This window comes from Tursiops truncatus, chromosome 11 (assembly GCF_011762595.2).
Source record: "Tursiops truncatus isolate mTurTru1 chromosome 11, mTurTru1.mat.Y, whole genome shotgun sequence".
In the NCBI taxonomy this organism is placed as follows: Eukaryota; Metazoa; Chordata; class Mammalia; order Artiodactyla; family Delphinidae; genus Tursiops; species Tursiops truncatus.
The window spans coordinates 69,294,109-69,319,089 of NC_047044.1; the positions used below are offsets into that span (position 1 = coordinate 69,294,109).

The window sequence follows — 24,981 nt, forward strand, 5'->3', positions numbered from 1 at the left end:
TAAAACTGGAAAAAAAGAGCTTATTAGTAATTAAATTTAGTTTAGTTCATTAGATATATATTATCCAAGGTACTGGAGGGAAAACAAGACATGAGATACATTCTATGTATCTATCTATCTATCTATCTAAATAACTAGACAAGTAAAAGAAATTTTTAATAAAGGCAATATAAGGTCATCAGTGAAATAGTGGCAAAAAACTTTACAACAGGAAAGGAAGAAAAGTGGAATCAAGAAAGATATTGAGTCTTATTATCTCGAGCACTATTGATTTCACTGAATGGATCTGAATTTGAAAGAGGGCCATGGAAGTTGGGCATACTTCACTAGGGACAGGGTAAGCGGAAAATAACACCTGATACATGGAAACAACATAATTCACATTTTCACATTGAAATAAGAAACATTTAAAATTTTTCTTCTGCAGCAAGAAGCAACAACCTGCTCTACTGCGACATTCTAATCATCTCTGAATAATTTGCTTTTCATTTTGATAGCCAAAAGCAAAACTCTCATGGCCATATATTTACAGATAGTAAATTATATCTCTACCAAACTTGACTGCAAGCTCTTTGAAAGCTAAGATGGTGTCTCTAATGCAGTGTTTGACACAAACAGACACAGAATGAATATTTAGTGAATTTAAATAAACTATGAGAAAGCCAGTATAGTATTATTTTCTGAAAATACATGCCTTAAAACACTAATCCTAAAATTAGCACTGTGAAAAAACAATTCAAGCCAAAAATTTGATAAATTATGCAAACTTTATTATTCATCCTCCTGTCACAGACCACTGATGAGCATATTAACATATTAAAATCTCTGAAAAGTGCTGAAGTGCCAAAATCAACCTACCTCTTTTAAATCTAGCATTTCCCAAATGTAAGGGGGCTAACAGAATCTTTTTTGTTCTTCCTCAGACCACTAAGACCCTTCAGAATTATCATTCTATCAAATACTTTGGGAAATTCTCTATTAAGAGTCCAAAAGGTTAATGTATGCAAACTGTTACAGAAGAATGAACTATAATATTCCTGAATATTTAAACATATCACTGAATTTACCTTCAATTTCACTGGACTCTCTATAAACTACATGGTCTCCCAACCAAATTGCTTAAAACTATATTGATGACAGCAAGAGAAGATAAACTGGAAACTTAAATATTTAATCTCCTCTCTATTCAACAGCTAATATAAAGATTGCCACAATTAGATTTAAACACACACACACACACAGCACTATGCCAAACTCTTCCACAGCATCAAAGTCCTTTTTTCCTTCCACCTTATTCTTTCAAATCAGAAAGGAGTTTATAGAACCAAAGTCAAAATTCTCAAAAAGTTTATTTCTCATAAAACATAGATCACTGAAATGAGCAACTATTTAAAAACTACCCAAGAACAAATGTGACTATCTGTGCCCAAAAGACAGAGTATCGTTAAGAATTTCTCAACTGCTTTATCTCCAGTATGGAAAAGTATCAATGTAACTTGAAGAACATTTAGATGCTACGAGATTGATAATGCTGCTCAACACTCATGATGTACACCAACTAACAAACATACTCAAGTATGTTCTCACCCTGCCTTTGGTCCAACAAAAAATCATGTCTGACCTATGACCCACATATAGATTTTTAGGATTACTGACTTCTCATTAATTCAAAACCTAGCAAATTCTGGGCATATTTTAGAGAAAAAACAAGAAGCCTGAAAAAAAGTCTTTCTAGACCCAATGTCACTGACTATTCAGAGTCAAAATCCAGTCAAGCAATGAAAAAAGATTATAAATAGAATATTTAAAATCTGGAAAAGGTGGATAATGAGATTTTTTTTTTAATTAAGAGATATCAAAAATGACGAGGGGGGAGAAAGAATATATCTTAATAAAGCTTTGCTAATTGAAGATATAGTATTTAGGAAACAAAAAATTAAGTATTTTTGGAAGTTTTTGGTTTAAGTACTCTGAGAAAAATTATCAGCTGTCCAAATTAGCAATTTTAAAGCACATATTTCTATTATTAATATAAAAACCATTATTCTAAATTATTAAGGAAAATAGGCAAACTGACCCTATTAATGTATTAGTGTATTGTTCATGCTTTTAAATAGTGCTAGAAAGGTACCAAAGAAGGACAGCTTGATATATTTATATCTTTACTTGAAAATACGCATAAATATCTATTATTATAGCTACAGTAACAAGGAAACCTTGACCTATTTAAGAACAACTGATAGCTAAATGACAGATCAGCATTTTAAAAAAGAAAGGCTCTATTTCTGAGTACTGATAGGGTTTGTACTGGTTTGTACTTTCTATGAGCAGTGTACATTAGTTACTTTGGAAAGGATCTTTTCATAGTGTATTAAGATGTATGTAGGTATACAATTTGTACATCGAACTCTAATGCTTGATCTGTTTTATCAAAGGACCTTCCTTAAAAGGCAACCAAAAATATATTGTAAAGTGAGAAATCTCCTCCAAATATACATAATTTGTCATCGTACAGAGATTTTTATATTCTCTGCCAGGTCAAAATAATTCCTCTAGTAACAAATTCTAAATCTAGAAGCTTAACTTGGCCCACAAAATATCTGTATTTCCCTCTATTACAGGTTATAGAGAAATTTTTCAGTTCATTTTCAAATATTTTAATGAAAACATTCTATAAAGAGTATTCTGTGGACCCAAAAATGTTCTCATTTTTTAGTACTCAAGACTCATCAAAAAGTACAGGTAGACCAAACAATGCATAATTGCATTTCTTGGAATATTTATGAGATAATTTGCATAGAATATAACATGCAATATAAATATAGCCCAAGATCCAAGGTTTAATTAGATTTTTGTTCTGAATTCACTGATTTATGACTAGTGGCTTAGCATGATTTCTAGAAATACTTTTAAAAGCTCACAAAAGAAGGATATAAATACTGCATTTTCCTTATACTCCATATTTATACTATTCTTACACTTCTAAACTACTAGAGACATTCAGACATAGTGTAATTACTGAATTCAGAGTCATTCATATTCATTCTATTATTGTGTGTGGTAAAATTTAATAATCCATGAGGACATTTTCCCCAAATATACTTTAAAACACTAGAACAAACTAAAATTTTCATCAATAATTTAAAATCCAGGCAAAACTCTCAGATGTGAAACATAAAGAAGAAATTTTGCCTTACCTCATACTCAGAAATTTCAGGTAAGTTACTTTCATCTGCCTTCTCTAGCTTTTCAGCAGCCCACTTGCTTGCAGCCTCAGCAAGTTCCTTTTCCGTTAGCCGACTGGGTTTATCTAACACCTAATAAAAACAAAAGAATGGTTCTGTTACAGTTCTCAAGGGCTTTTAAATTTCAAATACATCAAGAAGTATACCCCACTTACACATGAAATCATTTAAGCCTTCAAATTTATAAAGAGAACAAGTACGTTCTTCGCTTTTTCAAAAATATTCAACACAGAATTTCATTAAGTTGCAATTTTGGGGGGACATATAGACTAAATCTGACTCCTACTTTCATTTATATAAAGCTTTAGAAATTCATCTAAGGAACGAAACAAAAAACACTGACAGCTAATATACTAAATATTATTTAGAATATACAAGCCATTATACTGATTTCAACTTTGTATCTTTAATTATATTCAATGACATAACCAATGCCAAAATTTCATCAAGGTAAATTTCTAATTAATGAAACAGAGAAGTCCAGATATGCTATTTTATACTTTGTAATAGTTTATATAAATCCTACTCTTTACATGAAATGTATACACTTAAATTTCATTTTTTGATACTATCACTACTTCCCTTCTCCAACCACATACAATACTAAACAAAGTATAGGATTTGGAGTTACAGACAAAGCTGGGTTTGAATAGCCATTTCATCACTAGTGAGGGTAGATGATTTTATATACATAACTTATGACACTGTGAGCCTTCATTTTCTCATTTACAAAACAGGGATTAATAATATTATATTCACTCTTAAGGTAGTTGTGAGAATCAAGGGAAGTAACAGACCTGAAAGCATCTAGCATAACGCCTGGTACTTTAATTTTGTCTCCATCTCTTACTTCTATAAAGTCACATCATTGATTCTAAATATACCTCCTCTGGATGACAGTGTCAGTAAAAATCCCCATGTTATGGTACACTATCATTTATAAAGCGCTTACACATGCAAACCAAAAAAAGGTATTTTAATTAAATGGAATTCCATGAAGGTGGCTAGACTTTATCACCCCCAACTTATAAACCAAAAAACTGAATGCCAAAAGGTTAGTGATTTGTACACAGTTACCAATAAATGCTGAGCTGGAACTTAAAACTAGGTCTTCTAGATGAGTAAGGCCCTTGACCACCTTCAATTCAATTTACCAAAAAACTGGTTTGCCATCCATAATATTTACTAGAAGATAATCACAGTGTATCTACATGGAGTATTTCCATGGCCACTGAGTAAGTCTCAATATCTTATTCCAAAGCTCTACCCATACATAAGGTTAAAAAGATATAAGCAATACCTTTACTATTACTTAGTAATAAGGTTAAAAAGTTTTTTTAAAAATAAGAAACACAAACAAAAATATTTTTTTAAATGTACACCTCACTTTTCTTTGGTACCTGTTTTGAAGAGAAAGTTAGAGCAAAAACAAAACAAAACATTGTAAATTATCTCTAGTAAAGAAGGAAGCAAAATCTTTTATAACTGAATCCTTCTATTCAACCATCATTAACTCTGTACACTTAAAAAACTCTCATTTGAAACTGACTTCTAACAGCAGAAAATAAACTCTGAAAAACTATTCCTACATGACAGTAACCATAATGTTTCAAAGAAAAAGTCCTCCACCATATCAGGAAATCTAGGTAATAAAGCTAGCATGTAACCCTGGGAAGAGGACACAGGAAGCTATACTTCCCCAATATATAAAATGATTATAGATCTAAAATTCTGAAATTCTAATTCCATTCTAAGACAAAAATGCAAACATCTAAAATAAACTGTCAGATGAAAATATCTAAAATCCATTAGGGTTGGATTTGATGGTTAAAATATATTTTCATCACGTACCACAAAGTCCTATGCTATAACATATTTACACCACATTATAGTTCAAGGGAAATAAATATTTCAAATATCATAATTTAAATATTCATAGTGACTTAGATGGGTAAGTATTATTTACTCTTCATTCATTTCTAGCTGGGGGAAAAAAAAAAAAAAACAAAACCAAGCCAGTGTTTCAGATGGGTAAAGCACCCTTGATATGATAAGAAAGAACCAAAAAATCCAATCAATCTTTCCTATTCAAAATCCAGCATTCTAGCATCCTGACTTCTGGGAAAGCTCCAAAGACACAAGTTGTCACAAAGACACCTTTTCTTTTTTCCATTTGAGGCAGAGAAGCAGCTGCCCACTGAACACCAGCACAGACCACCAGGTGATATCTTTTCTTACAGAAAAGCCAAACATACCAAAGACAGAAAACAAAAAGAAGTGAAGAAAGACGAGAATAGAAGTAACAACAGTTATGGAAAGAGAAACAGTGTGAGGTTGGTGAAGAGAACCTCAGAAACACCCCAAAGTTTTAAGTTTTGAGGATTAGAACGATGCACCTTTTCAACACGTTTTCAGATGCTGAGAAGGAAGGACTGAGAAGAATGATGCAGTGAAAACTGGCTATGTCCTTGAGAAAATTATTTAACATCTAAGCCTTTTCCATAAAATGGAGATATATACCCACTTTTTTTAAATTGCAAAATAATCACAACCTTAGCATTAGCTAACACCTGCATCATGTCACATAATTACCATTTCTTTTTTGTGGTGAGAACATCAAAGATCTCTTAGCAAATTTCAATTATACAGGAGAGTATTATTAACTATAATAACTATGCTATATATTAGATACCCAGAACTCATTCATATTATAGCTTCAAGTTCATAATCTTTGACCAACATCTCCCCTTTTCTCCTGTCCCCCAGACTCTGGTAACAACCCTTCTTTCTGTGAATTTGACTTTTTTAGATTCCACATGTCATCAGGATCATAGAATACTTGTCTTTCTCTGTCTGGCTTATTTCACTTAGCATAATGCCCTCAAGGTCCATCCATTTTGTCACAAATGGTAAGATGTTCACCTTTTTCATGGTCGAATAATATTCCATCATGTATGTATACAATATTTTCTTTATCCATTCATTGAGGGCAGGTTAGGTTGTTTCCACATCTTGGCTACAGTGAATAATGCTGCAATGAACACAGAAATGCAGGGGAGTTCCCTGGTGGCCTAGTGGTTAGGATTCAAGGTTTTCACTGCCATGGGCCAGGTTCAATTCCCCCCGCCAAAAAAAATGCAGATATCTCCTTGAAATACTGTTTTCATTTCCTTTGATTTCTTTAGTGATCCATTGGTTGTTTAGTAGCATACTGTTTTGCCTCCAATGTGTTTGTGTTTTTTGCAGGTTTTTCCCTTGTAGTTGATTTCTACTCTCACAGCCTTGTGGTCAGAAAAGATGTCTGATACAATTTCAATTTTCTTAAATTTACCAAGGCTTGTTTTCTGGCCTAGCAAGTCATCTATCCTGGAGAAAGTTCCACGTGCACTTGAAAAGAATATGCATTCTGCTGCTTTCCGGATAGAATGCTCTCTATAAATTAATTAAGTCCATTTAGTCTAATGTGTTATTTAAGGCCTATGTCTCCTTATTGATTTTCTGTCTAGATGATCTGTCCACTGATGTAATAAGTGGGGTGTTAAACTCCCCTCCTATTATTGTGTTACTATTGATTTCTCCTTTTATGTCTGTTAATATTTGCCTTATACATTGAGGTGCTCCAATGTTGGGTGCATATATATTTACAACTGTTATATCTTCTTCTTGGATTGACCCTTTGATCATTATGTAGTGTCCTTCTTTGTCTCTTGTGACAGTCTTTATTTAAAGTCTATTTTGTCTGATATAAGTACTGTTATATAGCTTTCTTTTGATTTCCATTTGTATGGAATATCTTTCTTCATGCCCTTCCTTTCAGTCTGTATGTATCTCTAGATCTGAAGTGAGTCTTTTGTAGACACCATATATATGAGTCTTGTTGTTGTATCCATGAAGCCACTCTATGTCTTTGGTTGGAGCATTTAGTCTGTTTACACTTAAGGGAATTAGCAATATGTATGTTCTTATTGCCATTTTGGTAGACCTTTTCCCCCCCTTTCTTCATTTTTTCTCATCTCTTGTGATGACTAATCTTAGTATTATGTTTGGATTCCTTTTTCTTTTTTGTGTGTATATATATTATAGATTTTTGGTTTGTGGTTACCATGAGGTTTCTGTATAACTGTATATTAAGTTGCTGATCTCTTAATTTCAAATGCATTTTTAAAACCTTGCATTTGTACCCTCCTCCCCTCACGATTACTGTCTTTATCTTATTTTACATCTAATTGTTTTGTGTATCCCTTCACTGCTTATTGTGGATACAGATGGTTTTACTACTTTTGTCTTTTAACCTCCTTACTAGCTTTGTGTGTAGATGATTTCCTACCTTTATAGTACGTTTGCCTTTACTGGTAAGCTTTTTCATTTCATAATTTTCTTGTATTCTTGTTGTGGCCTTTTCTTTTTCACCTAGAGAAGTTCCTTTACCATTTGTTGTAAAGCTGGTTTGGTGGTGCTGAATTCTTTTAGCTTTTGCTTGTCTGTAAACCTTTTGATTTTAAATCAAACCTGACTGAGAGCCTTGCTGGGTAAAGTATTCTTGGTCACAGGTTTTTCCCTTTCATCACTTTAAATATACCGTGCCACTACCCTCTGGCCTGCAGAGTTTCTGCTGAAAAATCAGCTGATAGTTTTATGGGAGTTCCCTTGTATGTTATTTGTTGCATTCCCCTTGCTGCTTTTAATACTCACTTTATCTTTAATTTGTGTCATTTTGATTACTGTGTGTCTCAGCAGGTTCCTCTTTGGGTTAATCCGGAACAGGGCTCTCTGCGCTTCCTGGACTTGGGTAACTGTTTCCTTTTCCAGATTAAGGACGTTTTCAGCTATTATGTCTTCAAATACGTTCTCTTCCCTTTTCTCTCTCTCTTCTCCTTCCGAGACCCCTATAATGTGAATATTAGTGTGCTTCATGTTGTCCCAGAGGTCTCTTAAACTGTCCTAATTTCTTCATTCTTTTTTTTCTATTCAGTGGCAGTGATTTCCACTACTCTCTCTTCCAGCTCACTGATCTGTTCTTCTGTATCATTTAGTCTACTATTGATTCATTCTAGCATATTTTTTATTTCAGTTATTGTATTCTTCACCTCTGCTGTTCTTTATATTTCCTCTTTGTTAAAAACTTCTCACTCTGTGCATCCATTCTCCTCCCAAGTTCTTTGATCATCTTTATGATCATTACTCTGAACTCTTACATGTAGACTGCCTATCTTCACTTAGTTCTTCTTCTGGGGTTATAGCTTGTTCCTTTCTAGAACATAGTCCTCTGCTGCCTCATTTTGTCTAAGCTGCTCTTTGTATTTTTATGTATGTGGTAGGTAGGTTATGTTTCTCCACATTGGAGAAGTAGCCTTCTGTAGGAGATCCGTTGTGTCCTAGCAGTACACTCCCCCCGCCCCTCATCACCTAAGCTATATGCTCTAGGCGTTCCCCCTAAAAGGGCTGTGTGGGTCCTCCTGTCATGGTGGGCTAACTACGTGGGTAGTCTGGTAGGCTTGGTTGGCCCCTAGTCCAGTTGGCTGCCCCCTAGTCCAGTTGGTTGCCAGGCCCTGCCTTGTGAAGATGCTGCTGGCTACTGTTTAGTGGGGCCTGGTCACAAGGTGGCTGGTTGCAGAACCCTCGGGGGCCCCAGAGCTAGTGCTGGCTCACTGGTGGGCAGAGTCAGGGTCTCAAAAACTCTAGAGCTGTTGCCCACACTGGCAGGTGAAGCCAGATCCGGGGTTAGTGCCGGACTACTGGCAAGCAGAACTGCTTCCTGGAGTCCGGCTGCAGGGCCAGGGATCCCAGAGCTCATTTCAGATTACTGGAGTAGGGGAGAGGCAAGTTCCTGAAACAGTTGGGTATGGGGTCTGGGGTGTCCCGAAGGTTGTGTTGGCCCGCTAGTGGTCAGGGCCACGGCACAGCTGGTCCCAGGGTAGGGTCTGGCTTGCTTCTGCTGGTGGGTGAGGCTGGTCTAGAGGCTAGTGTAGGCTTCCTGGCAGGAAGGGCTGGTGCCTGTCCTCTGGTGGTTAGAGCTGGGTCTTGGCCCTTTGGTGGGTAGGGCTGTGTCCAGGGGTGCGTCTAGAGGTCAGGAAGTCTTTAGGCAGGCTGTCTGTTGATGGATGGGGTTGTGTCCCCGCCCAGTTAGTTGTTTGACCTGAGGCAGCCCAGCACTGATCCCTACAGGTTGCTGAGTGGGGCCAGGTCTTGGTGCTAATGAGCCAAGATGACAGCAGCCAGCAACAGTGTTCATGTGTTTGAGCGTTCCCTAATATGTCTGCCGCCAGTGTCCATGTCTCCAGGGTGAGCCGCAGCTGCTCCCTGCCTCTCCAGAAGACTCTCCAAGACCAGTAGGTGGGTCTTGTCCAGGCTCCTATCAAATTACTGCTTTTGCCCTGGGTCCCACTGCACGTGGGATTTTGTGTGTGCCCTTTAAGAATGAAGTCTCTATTTCCCCCACTCTGTGGGGCTCCTGCAATTAAGCCCTGCTGGCCTTCAAAGCCAAACGCTCTGGGGGCTTGTATTCCTGGTGTCAGAACCCCAGGCTGGGGAGCCTGACATGGGGCTCTGAACTCTCACTCCTGTGGAAGAACTTCTGCAATATAATTATCCTCTAATTTGTGGGCTGCCCACCTGGGGGGTATGGGATATGATTATACTGTGAGTCCATCCCTCCTACCTGTCTCGTTGTGTTTCCTTCTTTATGTCTTTAGTTGTATATCTTTTCTGGTAGGTCCCACTCTTTTTCACTGATGGTTGCTCTGCAGGAAACTGATTTTGGTGTGCTCCTGAGAGGAGATGAGCTCAGGGTCTTTCTACCTTGCCATCTTGGCTGCTCTCCTTATGAGAGCAGTATGAGCAGTGGTCATACGTGCATACTGAAGCATCATGGCAGATGGACACCAAACTCCCAGTGTTGACACGTGGGCTGAGTTTTGTGGCCAATAGGAGGCAGTTTATGATAAAAGATGCTTAGGCAAGGTTAAGTGAAGGGGTGCAGAGCTTCCTTGCACTCTCAGAGCTGCCATGTGTTCACCCTGTTTTCAATTCCTTTGCATACATAACTAGAAGTGGCTTGCTGGATGATAGGATAGTTCTAATTTTTTTTTTGGGGGGGGGAATCCCCATACTGTTCTCCAATTTACATTCCCACCAAGAGCACACTAGGGTTCCCTTTTCTCCATATCCTCGCCAACATTTGTTATTTGTACACTTTTTGATGACAGTCATCCTGGGTGTGTGAGGTGATATCTCATTGTGGTTTTGATTCACATTTCTCTAATAATCAGCAATGTTGAGCATTTTTTCATATGCCTGCTAGCCATCTGTATGTCTTCTTTGGAAAAATGCCTATTCAGGTCTTCTGCCTCTTCTTTGATATTGAGTTGTATGAACTATTTATATATTTTGGATATTAATCCCTTGTTGGTCCTATCATTTGAAAATATCTTCTCCCATTTTGTAGGTTGTCTTTTTATTTTATCAATGGTTTCCTTTGTTTTGCAAAAGCTTTTAAGTTTAATTAGCTCCCATTTGTTTATTTTTGCTTTTATTTCTTTTTAGGGTTTTCTACATATAAAATCATGTTATCCACAAATAGTGACAGTTTTACTTCTTCCTTTCCAGTTTGGGTGCTTTTTATTTCTTTTTCTTGCCTAATTGCTCTGGCTAGTACTTCCAATACTATGTTGAATAAAACTGGTGAGAGTGGGCATCCTTGCTTGTTCCTGATCCTAGAGGAAATGCTTTCAGCTCTTTGCCATTGAGAATGATGTTGGCTGTTGGCTTGACATATATAGCCTTTATTTCGTTGAGGCATATTCCCTCTATGTCCCCTTTGTTGAGTTTTTATCATAAATGGATGTTAAATTTTCTCATCATCTACTGAGATGATCATATGATTTTTATCCTTTACTTTATTAATGTGGTGTATCACACTAATTGATCTGCAGATACTGAACCATGTGTGCTAGCATGCCTGGAATAAATCCCACTCGATCATGGTATACGATCCATTTAATGTGCTTATGAATTTGGTTTGCTAACATTTGGATGAGGATTTTTGCATCTATCTTCATCAGAGATACTGGCCTGTAGTTTTCTTTTCTTGTAATGTCCTTGTCTGGTTTTGGTGTCAGGATAATTCTAGGTTCATAAAACAAGTTTGGAAGTGTTCAATCCTCTTCTATCTTTTGGAAGTTTGAGAAGTACAGGTATTCTTAAACGTTTGGGAGAATTCATCAGTGAAATAATTTGAGAAAATTATTTAACTTCTGAGCCTGTTATATAAAATGGAAATATACACTTACCTACATCATAGAATTTTTATATGAATTAATAACAGAAGAAAATATATAATATAGCACATAGAATCAAGTCATTATACAATAAATGTTAGGTCTCTGCCTATGACCCCACTTCCAAAATAAAAGCACAGTCTCTCAAATATGCCTCATCTGGATATTCATTCCCACTCGGCTATGGTCAAGATGAGAAGGGGATCAGTAAATACTAATTTTAGCATAACCTGTGGAAATAATTCTATGAGAAAACTGCTCATTTACTCTGGAGGCAACTTTTAAGTTATGGTTACTTGAAACTCAAGCTTTCAATGCAGCAAATTACCCCCGTTAGGTGTGACAGTAAAGAATAAAAGCACCTGTACTATACAATCCATCTCATTTACTTTGTGTTTCCTCTTTGAATTGATTTTAGAAGTACAACAAACCTTTGATGAAGGAACTGCTGAAGAACTTGAGGGTGAAGTGTCTCTTGATGTTTTCAAAGACTGAACAGGTCTTTCTTTACCTATATAAGAAAATATAAAATGCAATTTTCTAGCTTATTTGTTTTCAACTAGAGTGTTTTTGTAAATGAATAAGGGGTGGAAGTCATACACTTATTTTAATAGTGAAATCTTTATTACATTATTAAATTAAATCTGTTAATATCTAAATCCTCCTATCTGTCTTTGAGGCTGGGCACCATCAAAAATTTCAAATAACCTAGAACCAAAGGACAGTATATATGGCAATCTAGGCCATATCAATGCCAGTTAGCAAACACGGAACCACAGAGAAGACCTCAGGAAAGGCAAAAAACATTTTAAAATCATAAATGCTTCCACCTCCAAGTTCCGAAAAGTTAACTTTTAATACATCACACTAAAAATCCAATGGAGGTTATTATATAGATGCTACCAAAGAGAATTAGCTAATTATTAGCTAATTAAGCTATAGCTCAAAGAGAAGGGTATGTAGGAAACTTAGCAGGTATTCATGATATGTTTTAAAAAAATTAAAACTAGAAAACTATAATAGAGCACTAATCCGGTACCTGATATGAATGAGTACCCAAATATTTGTTAAATGGTGAAAAATAAATCTGTATGAGATAAAGTCACTAAACTTTATCTTTGGTCACTTCAGACACTCACATAGTGCTCTATGTATACTATTATTTTTATGGAAATATAAGCCAGAAAATAAATTTAAATATTATTTTAGCCAGTTCAACGAAAACAACAACAAAAATGGGTTTAGTTAAATATAATCTTAAAAATAACAGTGAGCTGTTGCTAACAGAAAAACGTTTCATTAAATTATCTATATGTCAACTGTAACAGATAGCCTCTGCTTTCAAGTGCTAGGAAAACTTTAATTTCAGAGAAGAGGAAAAAGCAGCACCAAGTTTGGAGTGACACAGAAACTGGTCAAGACTGGATAGTGGGTTAAGGCCAGGAAAGCAGTCAAGAGCAAAAGCGGAGGAAAAAAGACCTTGAAACTGAGGCAAAGCCAGTTTCAGTCAAAAAGCCTCTTAAGCTCTTCCTGCTATGGTCAAGACAGCAAAGTAAGGGCCTGGAGGTCAAGGGCTTCCAACCACCTTGGGGACGTAGTGAATAACATCTCTTTCCAATGTCCTGCAGAGCCGGAAAGGCTTTCTCAAGATGCCCCCCACAGCTCCCCGCACCCACAACACGTGGCAATGTGTGAAGATATTTCTGATTTTCACAGTGGGTGAGTGCCACTGGCACATGGTTAAGTAGAGGTTAGGGATGCTGCTAAACATGCTACAAATGCACAGGACAGCCCTCCACAACAAAGAATTATCCGGCCTCAAATGTCAGTAGTGCTGAGGTTGAAAACTCCTGCTCTAGGCACAGTATTCCAACTGTGAAGCTCCAATAGTCTTAAAAAAGACCTAACTCTAGAATCTTTTAACTTGTGGTACCATTAAGAGACTTTCGCACTAAGCAAGTTTAAAAGTTCTTACAGACCTTAAAAATCAAAAGCAAAATGATACAACCATCACTACATCCCCAAATGGCTAAGAACATGGCTTATTTAGTCATTCCCTACTGTATTTCCATTGCACATGGCAAATTCCATATGATAATGTGACAGTGTCAGTCTATCCCACTGCACCAAAAGCCCCTAGAGGAACAAGTATCATAGCTCATTTTTTCCCGAATACCCAAGGCCTACCAAGCTGAGTCCTTTAAGAAAAGAGTAGGTACTCACAAACTTGTGAAAAGATGAATTATTTTTCTACCCTTAGGATTCAGTGACCTCCCCAGTCTATTCTGATTAAGTATTTCCTTGAGAGATGAAGAACTGGACCAATCAGCACAGCACACTATGTTAATTAAAGACATAATTATAGGCTCAATTCTGGCACACAGCAGCTAAACACAGCAAAAAACTTTCACAAGCAGCTGTTAATCTCTTATTTAGCACCTCCTTTACAAACAAAGCATCAGCTCTACAGGTATGCCAAGTATGGTGTCCAAGTGTAGTCTTAGGATCTTTCATGATTTTAGCTGCATAAGGCTAATTTAAGCAGATTTCAACCAATCTCAGTGTGCAGAAGCAAAGGAACATTGAAGGAGAGGGCAGTGGTTTATATATCAACATATATTCATATATACCGGTGGCATGAAGGGCAGGGACAGGCAAGAAGCAAAGGATAAAGAAAAAGGATGATACAGATGGCAGCAGAAAGAGCACAAAAATGGTAAATAGAAATATCCTGATCCTACTGATGTTGGGTCCTTTCGGCCAGTGACTTGTCTACTCTACAGATCTCAACCTCCTATGAGGTGGCAGTTGCTGACTGGGAGTGGCTAGCCCAGACAACAAACCCACATGTCTCCCCAAATCCTACTACCTGAGTCTGCTATTGTTCAACTCTGGTTCCAACAGCAGACTAATGGAGCAGTTATACACTTTTCCCATTTCTATAACCTCTACAAATTATAGCCCCCCACCCTTCACGATCCCAAATCACAATCTAGCTCAAAACTCACCTCTTTCTGGCTTTCCTTCATTCTGCCGTTTGTAGGAGGCACCAGCACGCACGGACTCTAGGGAAAGGTGGGCAGGGAGGAATTAACACCAGCACCTCTGTGCCCAGGAGGAACAGGAGAAGAACCCAGAAGTAGGAGTAATGAGAACAGGAACTTCTGAGCATTTGCCGGTGACCCTAACCACCTTCCTACCCTGCTTTCAAGTTGGGCTGCCTGAGCAAACACCAATAAAGAGAAATAAATAACAGAATAGGAGAAAAACTCTGTTTAAGATTGGGTCCAACAACAATGATGTATGAAGATGAGGCTAACCAAGGACAGCATGAGCAGAAAGAAATGAGAAAAGGATCCTATGATAAGACACCAAAAGTTAAAGACGGGGATCGCACGTCTTACTTATCACTATAAGCATCTAATCTAATCTCCTCCATAAAGTCAATACTCAAAGGATTAAAGAATGACACCAAAAAAATCAAGAGTGAAAGATGAATCACCACTAGAAATCAAAAAGGACACCTGGGAAAGTTTTCATGGTATATCATATCAGTTCCCTGAGCATAGGATGGCTACCTGCAAGTAATCATTCTGACTTGTTCTCAACAGGTAGCCTGTTACTAAATCTTGCTAATTCTTTTCATGCAAACTCTCTCATGTATGGATTTTCCTTATAAACAAATCCACAGCTACTTGATCTCCTAATTATCCCATACTTAGAATCTTGTAAATATTTTGTTAGTTTCCTTACCTGCAAACTCTTAATGATGCAGATGGAATCGGCTTTCTAAATAGCCTAAATAAACTAGAAGGGGCTCTCAGCTATATTTCCAATACGTTTTCTTATCATTTATTTCAAATTATTCTATTATAGATCCCAAATTGCCAATTTTATCCTTTTTTCTGAGAAAATAATACATTTTCTGAATCACTTTGGCACTGTCAGCACCTTGCACTAAAAAAAAAAATTCAAGAAATATCACACAAATACTGCCATCCTACTTTTGCAAGAATGTTGAAGAAGCAGTATCCTTATCTAATTGTTCACTGATGTCATCAGAAAGTTTTGTTCCTCCTGAGCAGCTGATGTGTTTTTATCTAAGTTTCACTATGAACACTATCTATTGCTCATTTCCTCTTTGTTTTAGGCAAATCCTTAGCTCACTTATAGTAATTGCTGAAATCCTTATCATAGGTATCTATTTCATAAACTACTAACTTTATTCTTTTATTTTCACACCCTTATTTCCCTTTTTTATAAAATTCTTTACCCGTTTACTTAATCCTGTTTTAATAAGTGTTTATTTTTGTTAACCTGCCTCAAATTTTTTGTAGATGAAGAGGTCAGGACAACGATATTTTTTTATAGGAGTGTCTGGGGCTTGGGCTTGGCTCACACTAGCTGTTGAGAATGAACTGTCTGTATGTCTTCCAAACTCTTAAGTTCAGTGACTCCACACTGGTAGCCTGAAATCAGCCATGGTAAAAGTATTCACTCCACAAATATTGGCAAATGTCACAATCAGGTGTTTTTCCCCTGAAGAGTCAGTTTACTAACACACAACTGGTGCTGTGTTGATTGATTTTGATTCCAAATTTCAGAACCACTGTAGGAATGACTGCATTTAACTACAGATTCCCATCCATGTTACCTTCAACAGACCTGGGCTATTTAATAATATCCTAACAGACAGTAAAACCAGCTGAATCCAGCTCAGATTGCAAAATCATAAACAAGTGGTTGTTTTAGCCCACGAAATTTTAGAGTATTTTTTTTAACATAAGAGGTAATAGAAACAACCCATTGTGCTTAAACTCTTCATCCCAGAGTTTCCAATGATCTGCTTATATTAAAACTGAAGGTCTTTCTTCTTGTGCTCTACTACTGCAGCTTAATGATTCATACACAAGTTCCTCTTAATATTTTAGCATTTGCTTTTCATGCCTTTGTACGTTTCTGTTTGTCATCCTACATCTTCCTACCTTTCTCTTTCTTCTTTGTTGGTTATTGTTCCTTAAATATGAATGTTCCTCCTATCCTCAATCCTTTTTGTTTTGTTATTCTTCCGTGGCTCCAACCAATACTATGAAGACAAATGTCTCTCAAATCCACTTCTTTCACTCACACTTCTATATTTCTAACTGACAGAATGCTACTCCTTGGCCACTTAGCCATTACTTCAAATTCATCTCACATGTGATCTTAGTAAGCAGAAACTAACTCCTACTTGAGAGCAGGGCCAGAGGCTCAACACATTCCTGCCTTTGCTGTGACTTGCTAAAGAAAATGAGTTCTAAAGTAGGATGAAGGAAAGAAACCAGGAAAGAAAAATTCTAAAGTTGGCAATATGGAAATCAAAATCCAAGTCAATGTACTGGTGAGTGAAAGAATAAATGGTGAGGAAGACAATGAACAAGAATTTCAAATACTGGTGCCATAGACTAGGTATAAAGTGCTTCCCACGCAGGTGAAATGAAAGCCAGAGAAGCAGCTTCATGTTACAATAAACATTTAAAAGTTCTCTAAGAATTTAACATTTGCTGTCTCTTTGCATATAATAGCTGTAAGTCTGAAACGATCTTTCAGAAATATACTTTCTTGCTGATGTGTTCTCCTGATGAAAGCAGCGATGAACTTAACCAGACTCACCCAATCCTATCAAGTATTATTAATTACTGATAACCCATATAGGAGCAAAATACACTGCTAGGAAAAAAAAAAAAAAACATCCCTAGAGGGACTTCCCTGGAGGTCCAGTGGTTAAGATTTCACCTTCCAATGCAGGGGGTGCAGGCTTGATCCCTGGCTGGGGAGCTAAGTTCCCACATGCCTCATGGCCAAAAAACATAAAACAGAAGCAATATTGTAACAAATTCAGTAAAGACTTTAAAAAAATGGTCCACATCAAAAACAAAAAATCTTAAAAAAAAAAGGAAAACCATCACTGGAGATAATAAAATTAGGGGCTACATCTTGCAAACTATTAAATTCTTGGTACAGTGCCTGATGTATAAGAGAAAACCAGATACTTCTGAATGTCTTATCAATAAATAAATAAACTTAACAGCGCAGGTAGTAGATTCATCTCTCCTTTATAGCTGAAGCATTAAAGGGGAAATTAAGATATGAACAAATGAAGATGGGGTGGCTATAAGGATGCTGAGGAAATGATTCATTTTTCTGGATCATGGATGAAGACATGCAAATTTGGTGCTCTTGGTTAGGAAGAACATGATTTCTCAGAGATCTACTGGTTCATTCAAGAAGGTATGAAACAGGGAATTCTCTGGAGGTCCAGTGGTTAGGACTCCGCACTTCTGTTGCAGAAGGCACAGGTTCATCCCTGGTCAGGGCACTAAGATCCCGCATGCTATGCGGTGCAGCCAAGAAAAAAAAAAAGAAGGTATGAAACAGAAAAATGGAGGGGACACAGAAAAAATGATCCTTGTGGTAAAGACACCAAAAAAACAACCAGACACAGGGGTAGAAAAAGCTCCCTCTGTACCACCTCTGCTTCCCACAAATAACAAACTTTTGGAGGTAAGAGATCCAACAAGTTGAAATAAAGGCATATTAACTATGAATACATGGAAGTGCATTTCTGAAGAGAACTTTCCTTTAATACATCAGTTACAACCACATGGGCTCACTTTTTAAAATATAAGTAAAATATTACATCATCTGTACATATTATGAACATGTGCAACAGGGATGCTATAAATGCCTACACATATGAAAATGCCATTAGTTGATTACTGTTTCAGAACCTCCATCACTCAGGTGCCAGAAAAGCTATAGCTGTACTCCTGGGATTCACCCAGAAAACTCACAGCCAAAGCTCTTTGTGATATAATAAATAGATTCTCACACAAAAGAATACATTGTAGAATCTAATTCAATAGCACATTTACAGCCTGGATCAGTTAAGAGTCCAAGATTAAATTCCTCATGAAACAGCTCATCCCAATAATCCTTCTCCACTTTCATCCTTCCACAAACTTCTGCCCACTCGTCAGATATCACCTAAAATGCCTATTCCCATGTAATGATTTGTATCCTTCTCTAAATCATAAACTCAGAGGGCAAAGACTAGGTCTGTCTTGCTTGGCAAACCATTTATATGAAATATATTTTTGTTGAATGATTTTATGAGTACTGAACATAAATACAATGACTTTCAAACCAAGAAACACTATAATATTTAGCTGCTAAGAAAACAGGTTCTTACTGCGTAATAAACATAATCTGATGGTAAAGTCTTATTTCCATATTCCCATTATCACTTACACCTGCACAGAAAAGCCTTCTTTCTAAAGGCAGAATTAAACCTCTAAATTTTATTGGAATTTCAGCTATGATCCAAAAATTCATGTGGACTTCCAAATTCATTCACAGCCAACAGGTATTAAGACATGTGCCTTTTCCCATTATACTTAAGTTCAATAATAGAGTCTATCTTCCAAATACACTCTTCTCAAAATAGTATTTTTAATTCTTGTATATTTTCAGTTATTGTAGAAGATATGCTTTCGAAAAGGATTAAACACTGATGAATAAGTCTTTCTTAAAAATATCTTTCATTCTTAATAGTGGCTGCTGATATTGAGAAAGTAAGGGGAGGCTGGGCCCAAAGTCAGAGCTATAGAAAATCAGATACAGACCAACAAAAACAATAAACTGACAAATCTTCCATAGTAATGACATTTTAAAAATGTCATATACTTAATTTATATATGAGCACCACTGGTAAATTTGACATTAATCTGTAGCAAATGTTTAGAATGAATTAACAAAGAGTTTGTAAATACCTAACATAATCATCCCAAGGAGCCACAACAGACTTACAACACTAAGCAAGGCAATCTTTATGTCACTGTTTCCACAGTGGAAATGCTTTGTAATCCTCAAGTGGAAAAGAAAACAAGATGGGGAATCACAACTGGCTGAATAACAGCAAACACTGCAGATAAACACTGCAGAGGTTTCTATATTGTGCCTTATGCTACTCAACAGAATTTTTTTTTAACACCTTTATTGGAGTATAATTGCTTTACAATGGTGTGTTAGTTTCTGCTTTATAACACAACATAATTATTAATGATTAATACAAAACACATAAAGCATACTTCATTTGTAGATAAAACAAAGCTCTTTTTATCTGCTGCTAAATATATAGGATCACTAAAGAGATTTTAAGACCTTTATGGAAGAGAATTATAAGTCAAAGTTAACTACATGAAATATATCATTCCCAGATTTTTTTTTAATGAATTAACTACAAACAAGTAATTGCAGCTGAAAAAAGTACAGGCTGCAGGGCTTTTTGTTTCATAGTAATATATGTGAAAATGGCCTAGGTTTCAGTTGCCTGCAGTTTCAGTAAGTACCAGTAATACAATATGGTTGACAAAATAAAAGTTCACTTCTGGCATCATGACTTAAAAGGAATAGAAAGAAAATTAGGAAAGCAAAAGGTCTGAAAACCATGTCAAATGAAAGGAACAGCTGAAGGAACTAAATATATTTAAACCTGGAAAAAAAAAATCGAAAAGATTATGATGGTACTTTTCAAATACACAAACCGTTCCAACAAAAAAAGAAATATCTTTATGGCTCTAAGATAAATAACTAGTATTAAGTAGACATTACAGGAAAAGATTTTAGCTGTTTTTAAAAATGAGCTATACAAAAATGGAAAGACTGTACTGTGATACAGTAAACATCACAGGAAGTACTTTAACAAAAAGCCTCCCATACCCATATGGGAGACTAAATATAGTGATCATTATTAATGCTATTATCCTAAACAGAAGGTAAATAGCAAAAGTATAAGATAGGAAAACAGTGAGATTCATTTGAGAGAAGGTAGGGAAAAAGGAAATAAATATCTAAGAGATAGTTGACAAATGGGGAGATGTTTCATTAGATTAATTAGAATAAAATAAAATTCAAGTAAAAATACACAAGGTATACATAACAAAACTATTTAAACTATAACAGTATCTTAATAATGTGTTAATAAACAGATTAAGAAGGACAACCTACACTGTTAGCATGTAAATATGAACAACAATAAGGAATGAAAAATAGTATAGTAGTCACCGTTATGAACAGGTTAGTCCACTTAAGTTATAGGCAGAAAATTCTTAAACGTGGAACACAAGGTGTAAACAGTTTGATTTAGGAAGCTAATTAGTCTATGTCAGTACAAAGTTCCATAGGATTTAACCCAAAAGGCTATGCAGAAAAAATTTAATTAAATAACATGTGTGTGCGTGTGTGTAAGCACAAAATGGGAACTAAGCAGCTGAGATGAAAAAGTAATAGTCATTCTGTGGCTTATAATTAAGCACAGATATATTAAATGCACAGAACAATTGTGAAGAATTAGTCCTAAAATAATTACCATGGACAAACTACTAGTGATTATTAAAATAAATAAAATTATTCTGAAAAGTATGAACAAGAAGCAAAAAATTAGAAGTTAAAAAAGAATTAACAAAATGAGGGCATAAGGAATAAGAAAATTATTTTTTACCTGTTACAGAAACATTTAAAATCTTTGTCAAAATTTCAATTTACATTGGAAAACTAAATTAACCCATCATTGTTAGTTAGCCCAGTTTAAGTGACTGATAATTGAAGGATGATATTTCTCAGTCCTTTTTTGAAGAAAAGTAAGGTGCCATCAACATTTCTGAGATTTAGATTTAAAGCAAAAACCATTATCACAAATATGTAAAATAACAATTACTTTTTCCTTTTATTGTTTAAAGCAAGACTTTTACTGTTAACTTTTTGGAAGATTATCTCATGTAACTATTCTAAAAACTATTTAGTGAAAGGAGTACAGAAAAACATTTAAACAGTTCAGCCCAAACAGCTAAGGAATCAACCAAAGTAACCCATAAAGAGAGTTTTCCCAGAACGAACTTTTTTTTCTTGATTAAAGAACTTTACTTTCAAAGCTAAATGACTTAAGAAAATAAACATGAAGGCATTAACAAAGTCATACACTCTATTTCATTCAATTCACACCAGATTTTAGTCTCCCAACTTTCTCTGTTATCTTTCCATCACTGCAAGATATTAAAGGTACTAGACCTCAGAGGATGGGGAAAGCATATCGCAGACACTAAGACAGGAGCATCACCGTGTGACTCTACATTTCATCTTGAGATTTTAGAGTTGTGGCCACTGACTACCAGGCCAAAGGCAGATAGAAGATGCCCCCCTAGGAATCTGTTTTAGAGGAGAAACGTAAAAAATAAGGCTAATTCAACAGTAACTTAAATAACTTAATAGCTTCACTATAAGCTGTAAAGAAGGATCTCAAGCTTCCGTTTTACTCATGTTTTGTTAAAAAGGCTTCAAAATCAATTTCCAAAGACACTTTCTTCCTCTTAACCAAATTATTAATAGATTTGGATTTAAGTCACACACATCTAAAAAAATATGGTCTTAGAAGGTATATCTAGCTAATTTGGGATATTTAGGTCTGTGCATGTGAGCATAAATTAGACTTAGAGGCTATTTATCCACTTGAAGGGTGAGGGGAGAAAAAGGAAGTAAAGCATAGGAGAAAATACCAAACTTTTAACACTGAACTCCACAGTAAAACTTTCAGTTACCTGGAACTATTCCAAGAATATTTTAAGCAGTCAGGCATGTGTAAGTGACTGTGTTTGTTTTAAATCCTTCAAATGGCATTCTTACACATATATCCAAAAATATGTTTTTTGGAAACCCCACTCTACCTAGCTCCTATCACAGTAGACAAGTGATAAATGCTTGTTAAATACAGGAATCCAGCAACAGCTACAATGGAGACAATCTAATGATCTGAAGTGATCTTCCATCATTCTGAACATGCAGGAGGCAAAGACTGTTGAACTAAAAACCTTATTATTTGAAAAAAACAGTTAAAAGGAAGGAAGTTAAAAAGGAAAGAAAAATTATTGGCTTATAATTCCTTCCACCTAGAAGATACTTCTCCACCTGTAGAAGTCTGAACTAAAAGATAAGCCCAAATGTCATTTCCTCCATGGCGTGTTCTTCCACCCCAGAGTGAGAGTCTCTTACCCTGACAGGCTAATGTCACGTTAACTCATTTATGACATAATGAGCCTTATATCAAAGTTATACTTTACATGTTATATTTACATAATGATAAAATTGTTATCAGTTGGGGAAAAATACACATATATATTCTAGTTCCTTGGTGACAGGGACATCATTCTAACATAGTGCCCTGGATACAGAAGGCATGAGGAAGTGTTTTGTGAATGAGCTCAACTGCAGGTAGTAGAGTCTAGAATGACAACACAGGAAAGCATTACCTAGAAAAGTTGCTTCATTTATTTATTCCAACACATACTGAACAACTGGGCCAGGACGACATGCACTGAATGCTATGCATGGCCAGGCACTCCAAACTTAAAAAAAAAAAAAAAAAAAATTGGAGGTTGGGAAAGAATGAACCTAAGGTAGGTTTTAGCTCTAAATTCTATAAGGCTATACCTTATATTTAGGGGGATCCACTAATATTTTTCATGAAAAATATAAATAGATTTCCCCTAGTGATAGAAGAGTAAAGAGGCTGGATCAGCTCAGGAATTAGCAGAAAATACAGGAGGTGTGTGACTTTCCAACATGATTACAACCTCTTCCACGCTGAAGAACTAGAAGTGAAATGTCATACAGACTGCAATTTGAAATGGTTTAAAAATGTGTGTGTGTGTGTGCGTGTGTGTATGTGTGTGTATGACATTCATTATACTATTCTTTCAACTTTTCTGTATGTTTGAAATTTTTCAAATAAAGAGTTAAAAATAATATCTTATAACACATATAAGGCAATCTGACTCAATACATTCTTATCAGTGGAGGTTGAAAAAAAAAAAAAAAAAAAAAGGAGAACTCTTAAAAATACATACTTCTATGTTGAGACTGATGGAAAGGGTAAGTTTTGCTTTTTTCTGGGGAGTAACTTCTACTGCTGACACTGGAGCCAGATCTGCTGTGTGGAGAATCCTTTCGGCCTGCAGGTGATTCTCTGAAAAAAGAAGTGTCTCTTTTATGAGGAGACCGGTCTCTCACATAATGGGAAGAGTAGAAACTTTTTCTTCTAAAGCCATCTCTCATGCCCCTTTGAAGAAAAAATAAAATAAGTTAATTATATTCTATACTTTATATATACAAGCACAAATGGCAAAAGCTCTGGTTACAAACCATTGTTTGTGTTGTAATTTATGTCCCCTTTTTCTACCACCACCTAACTTCTGAAATCAGTCAACAAAATGAAACTTTATCAGTGAATTATGTCATTTTTTCAGTTTGGGGTAGAACCAGGTGGTTAAGTGCAAAAGTTACTTTATTTTAAGCAAGCACAAAAATTGTTCAATGTGAAAAAGTCATATAGTCTCTACTTCTGCTTGCTACCAACAACATACCACACAGCTACCATACTCTCAAAGACACCTAGAGAATGCCAAAGATTTCCCCAATGAGACAGTTCATGGTCTACTACCCTCTTCTAAGTACCACTGGTTTTCAACTAGTGTGATTCCCCGCTGCCCCCTGTGATAATTTGGCAACATCTACAGACACTTTTGTTGTTACAACTGGAGAGGAGGGAATGCCCCTAGTGGTTAGGGGCAGGATGCTCCTAAAATGCTACAATGCCCAGGACAACACCCACACATATACACAGTAAAAACCTATGCAACCCAAAGTGTTAACAATGCCAAGGTTGAGAAACCCTGGTATATACCTATAAAATCCTTGCTCTCTGAATTTACAACAGATTGTTGCCAATCTCTAAATACCAACTTTTTATATCATCTTTACTTTTATAAATTAACTTTCCTTATTAAGCAATATCATCAACTCAAAGCAGAAAGCCCAAATAATAAAGACTTATAAAGCAAAACTATCTTTATAACAGTAAAGCAAATTAAAATTATTAAATACAACTATGAAGACACAAGCCTCGCACTTCCTTGGTGGCGCAGTGGTTAAGAATCCACCTACCAATGCAGGGGACACAGGTTCAAGCCCTGGTCCGGGAAGATCCCACATGCCACGGAGCAACTAAGCCCGTGCGCCACAACTACTGAGCCTGCACTCTAGGGCCCGTGAGCCGCAACTACTGAGCCCACGTGCCACAATTACTGAAGCCCGTGTGCCTAGAGCCTGTGCTCCACAACGAGAGAAGCCACCGCAATGAGAAGCCCACTCACCGCAACGAAAAGCAGCCCCCGCTCACCACAACTAGAGAAAGCCCGCGCAGCAATGAAGACTCAACACAGCCAAAAATAAACAGATAAATTAATTAATTTTTTTAAAAAAGACACAAGCCTCTATTTAAAAGAACACTTGGAGTCAAACAGGTTTTAATTGAAGATTTAGCAAATGTACCTCCATATTAAAATTAGAGACCATTATCTTCAGACAGA

At 36.2% G+C, this 24,981-nt stretch overlaps 1 protein-coding gene across 13 annotated transcripts in view; it reads right to left on the reverse strand.

The window, feature by feature from the left end:
- Positions 1-24,981, reverse strand: part of PPHLN1 (periphilin 1) — a 157,877-nt gene that overhangs the window by 59,776 nt on the left and 73,120 nt on the right. For 10 of the 13 annotated variants that reach the window (XM_019934609.3, XM_019934607.3, XM_033866909.2 and 7 more), the window contains 4 exons: positions 23,461-23,672; positions 14,530-14,586; positions 11,953-12,032; positions 3,198-3,317 (listed from right to left, as the gene is read on the reverse strand). In XM_019934609.3, coding sequence (XP_019790168.1) covers positions 3,198-3,317; positions 11,953-12,032; positions 14,530-14,586; positions 23,461-23,672 — 469 coding nt within the window. The remainder of the gene's footprint in view (positions 1-3,197; positions 3,318-11,952; positions 12,033-14,529; positions 14,587-23,460; positions 23,673-24,981) is intronic. The other 3 variants (XM_073788819.1, XM_073788817.1, XM_073788818.1) reach the window with 2 other exon arrangements.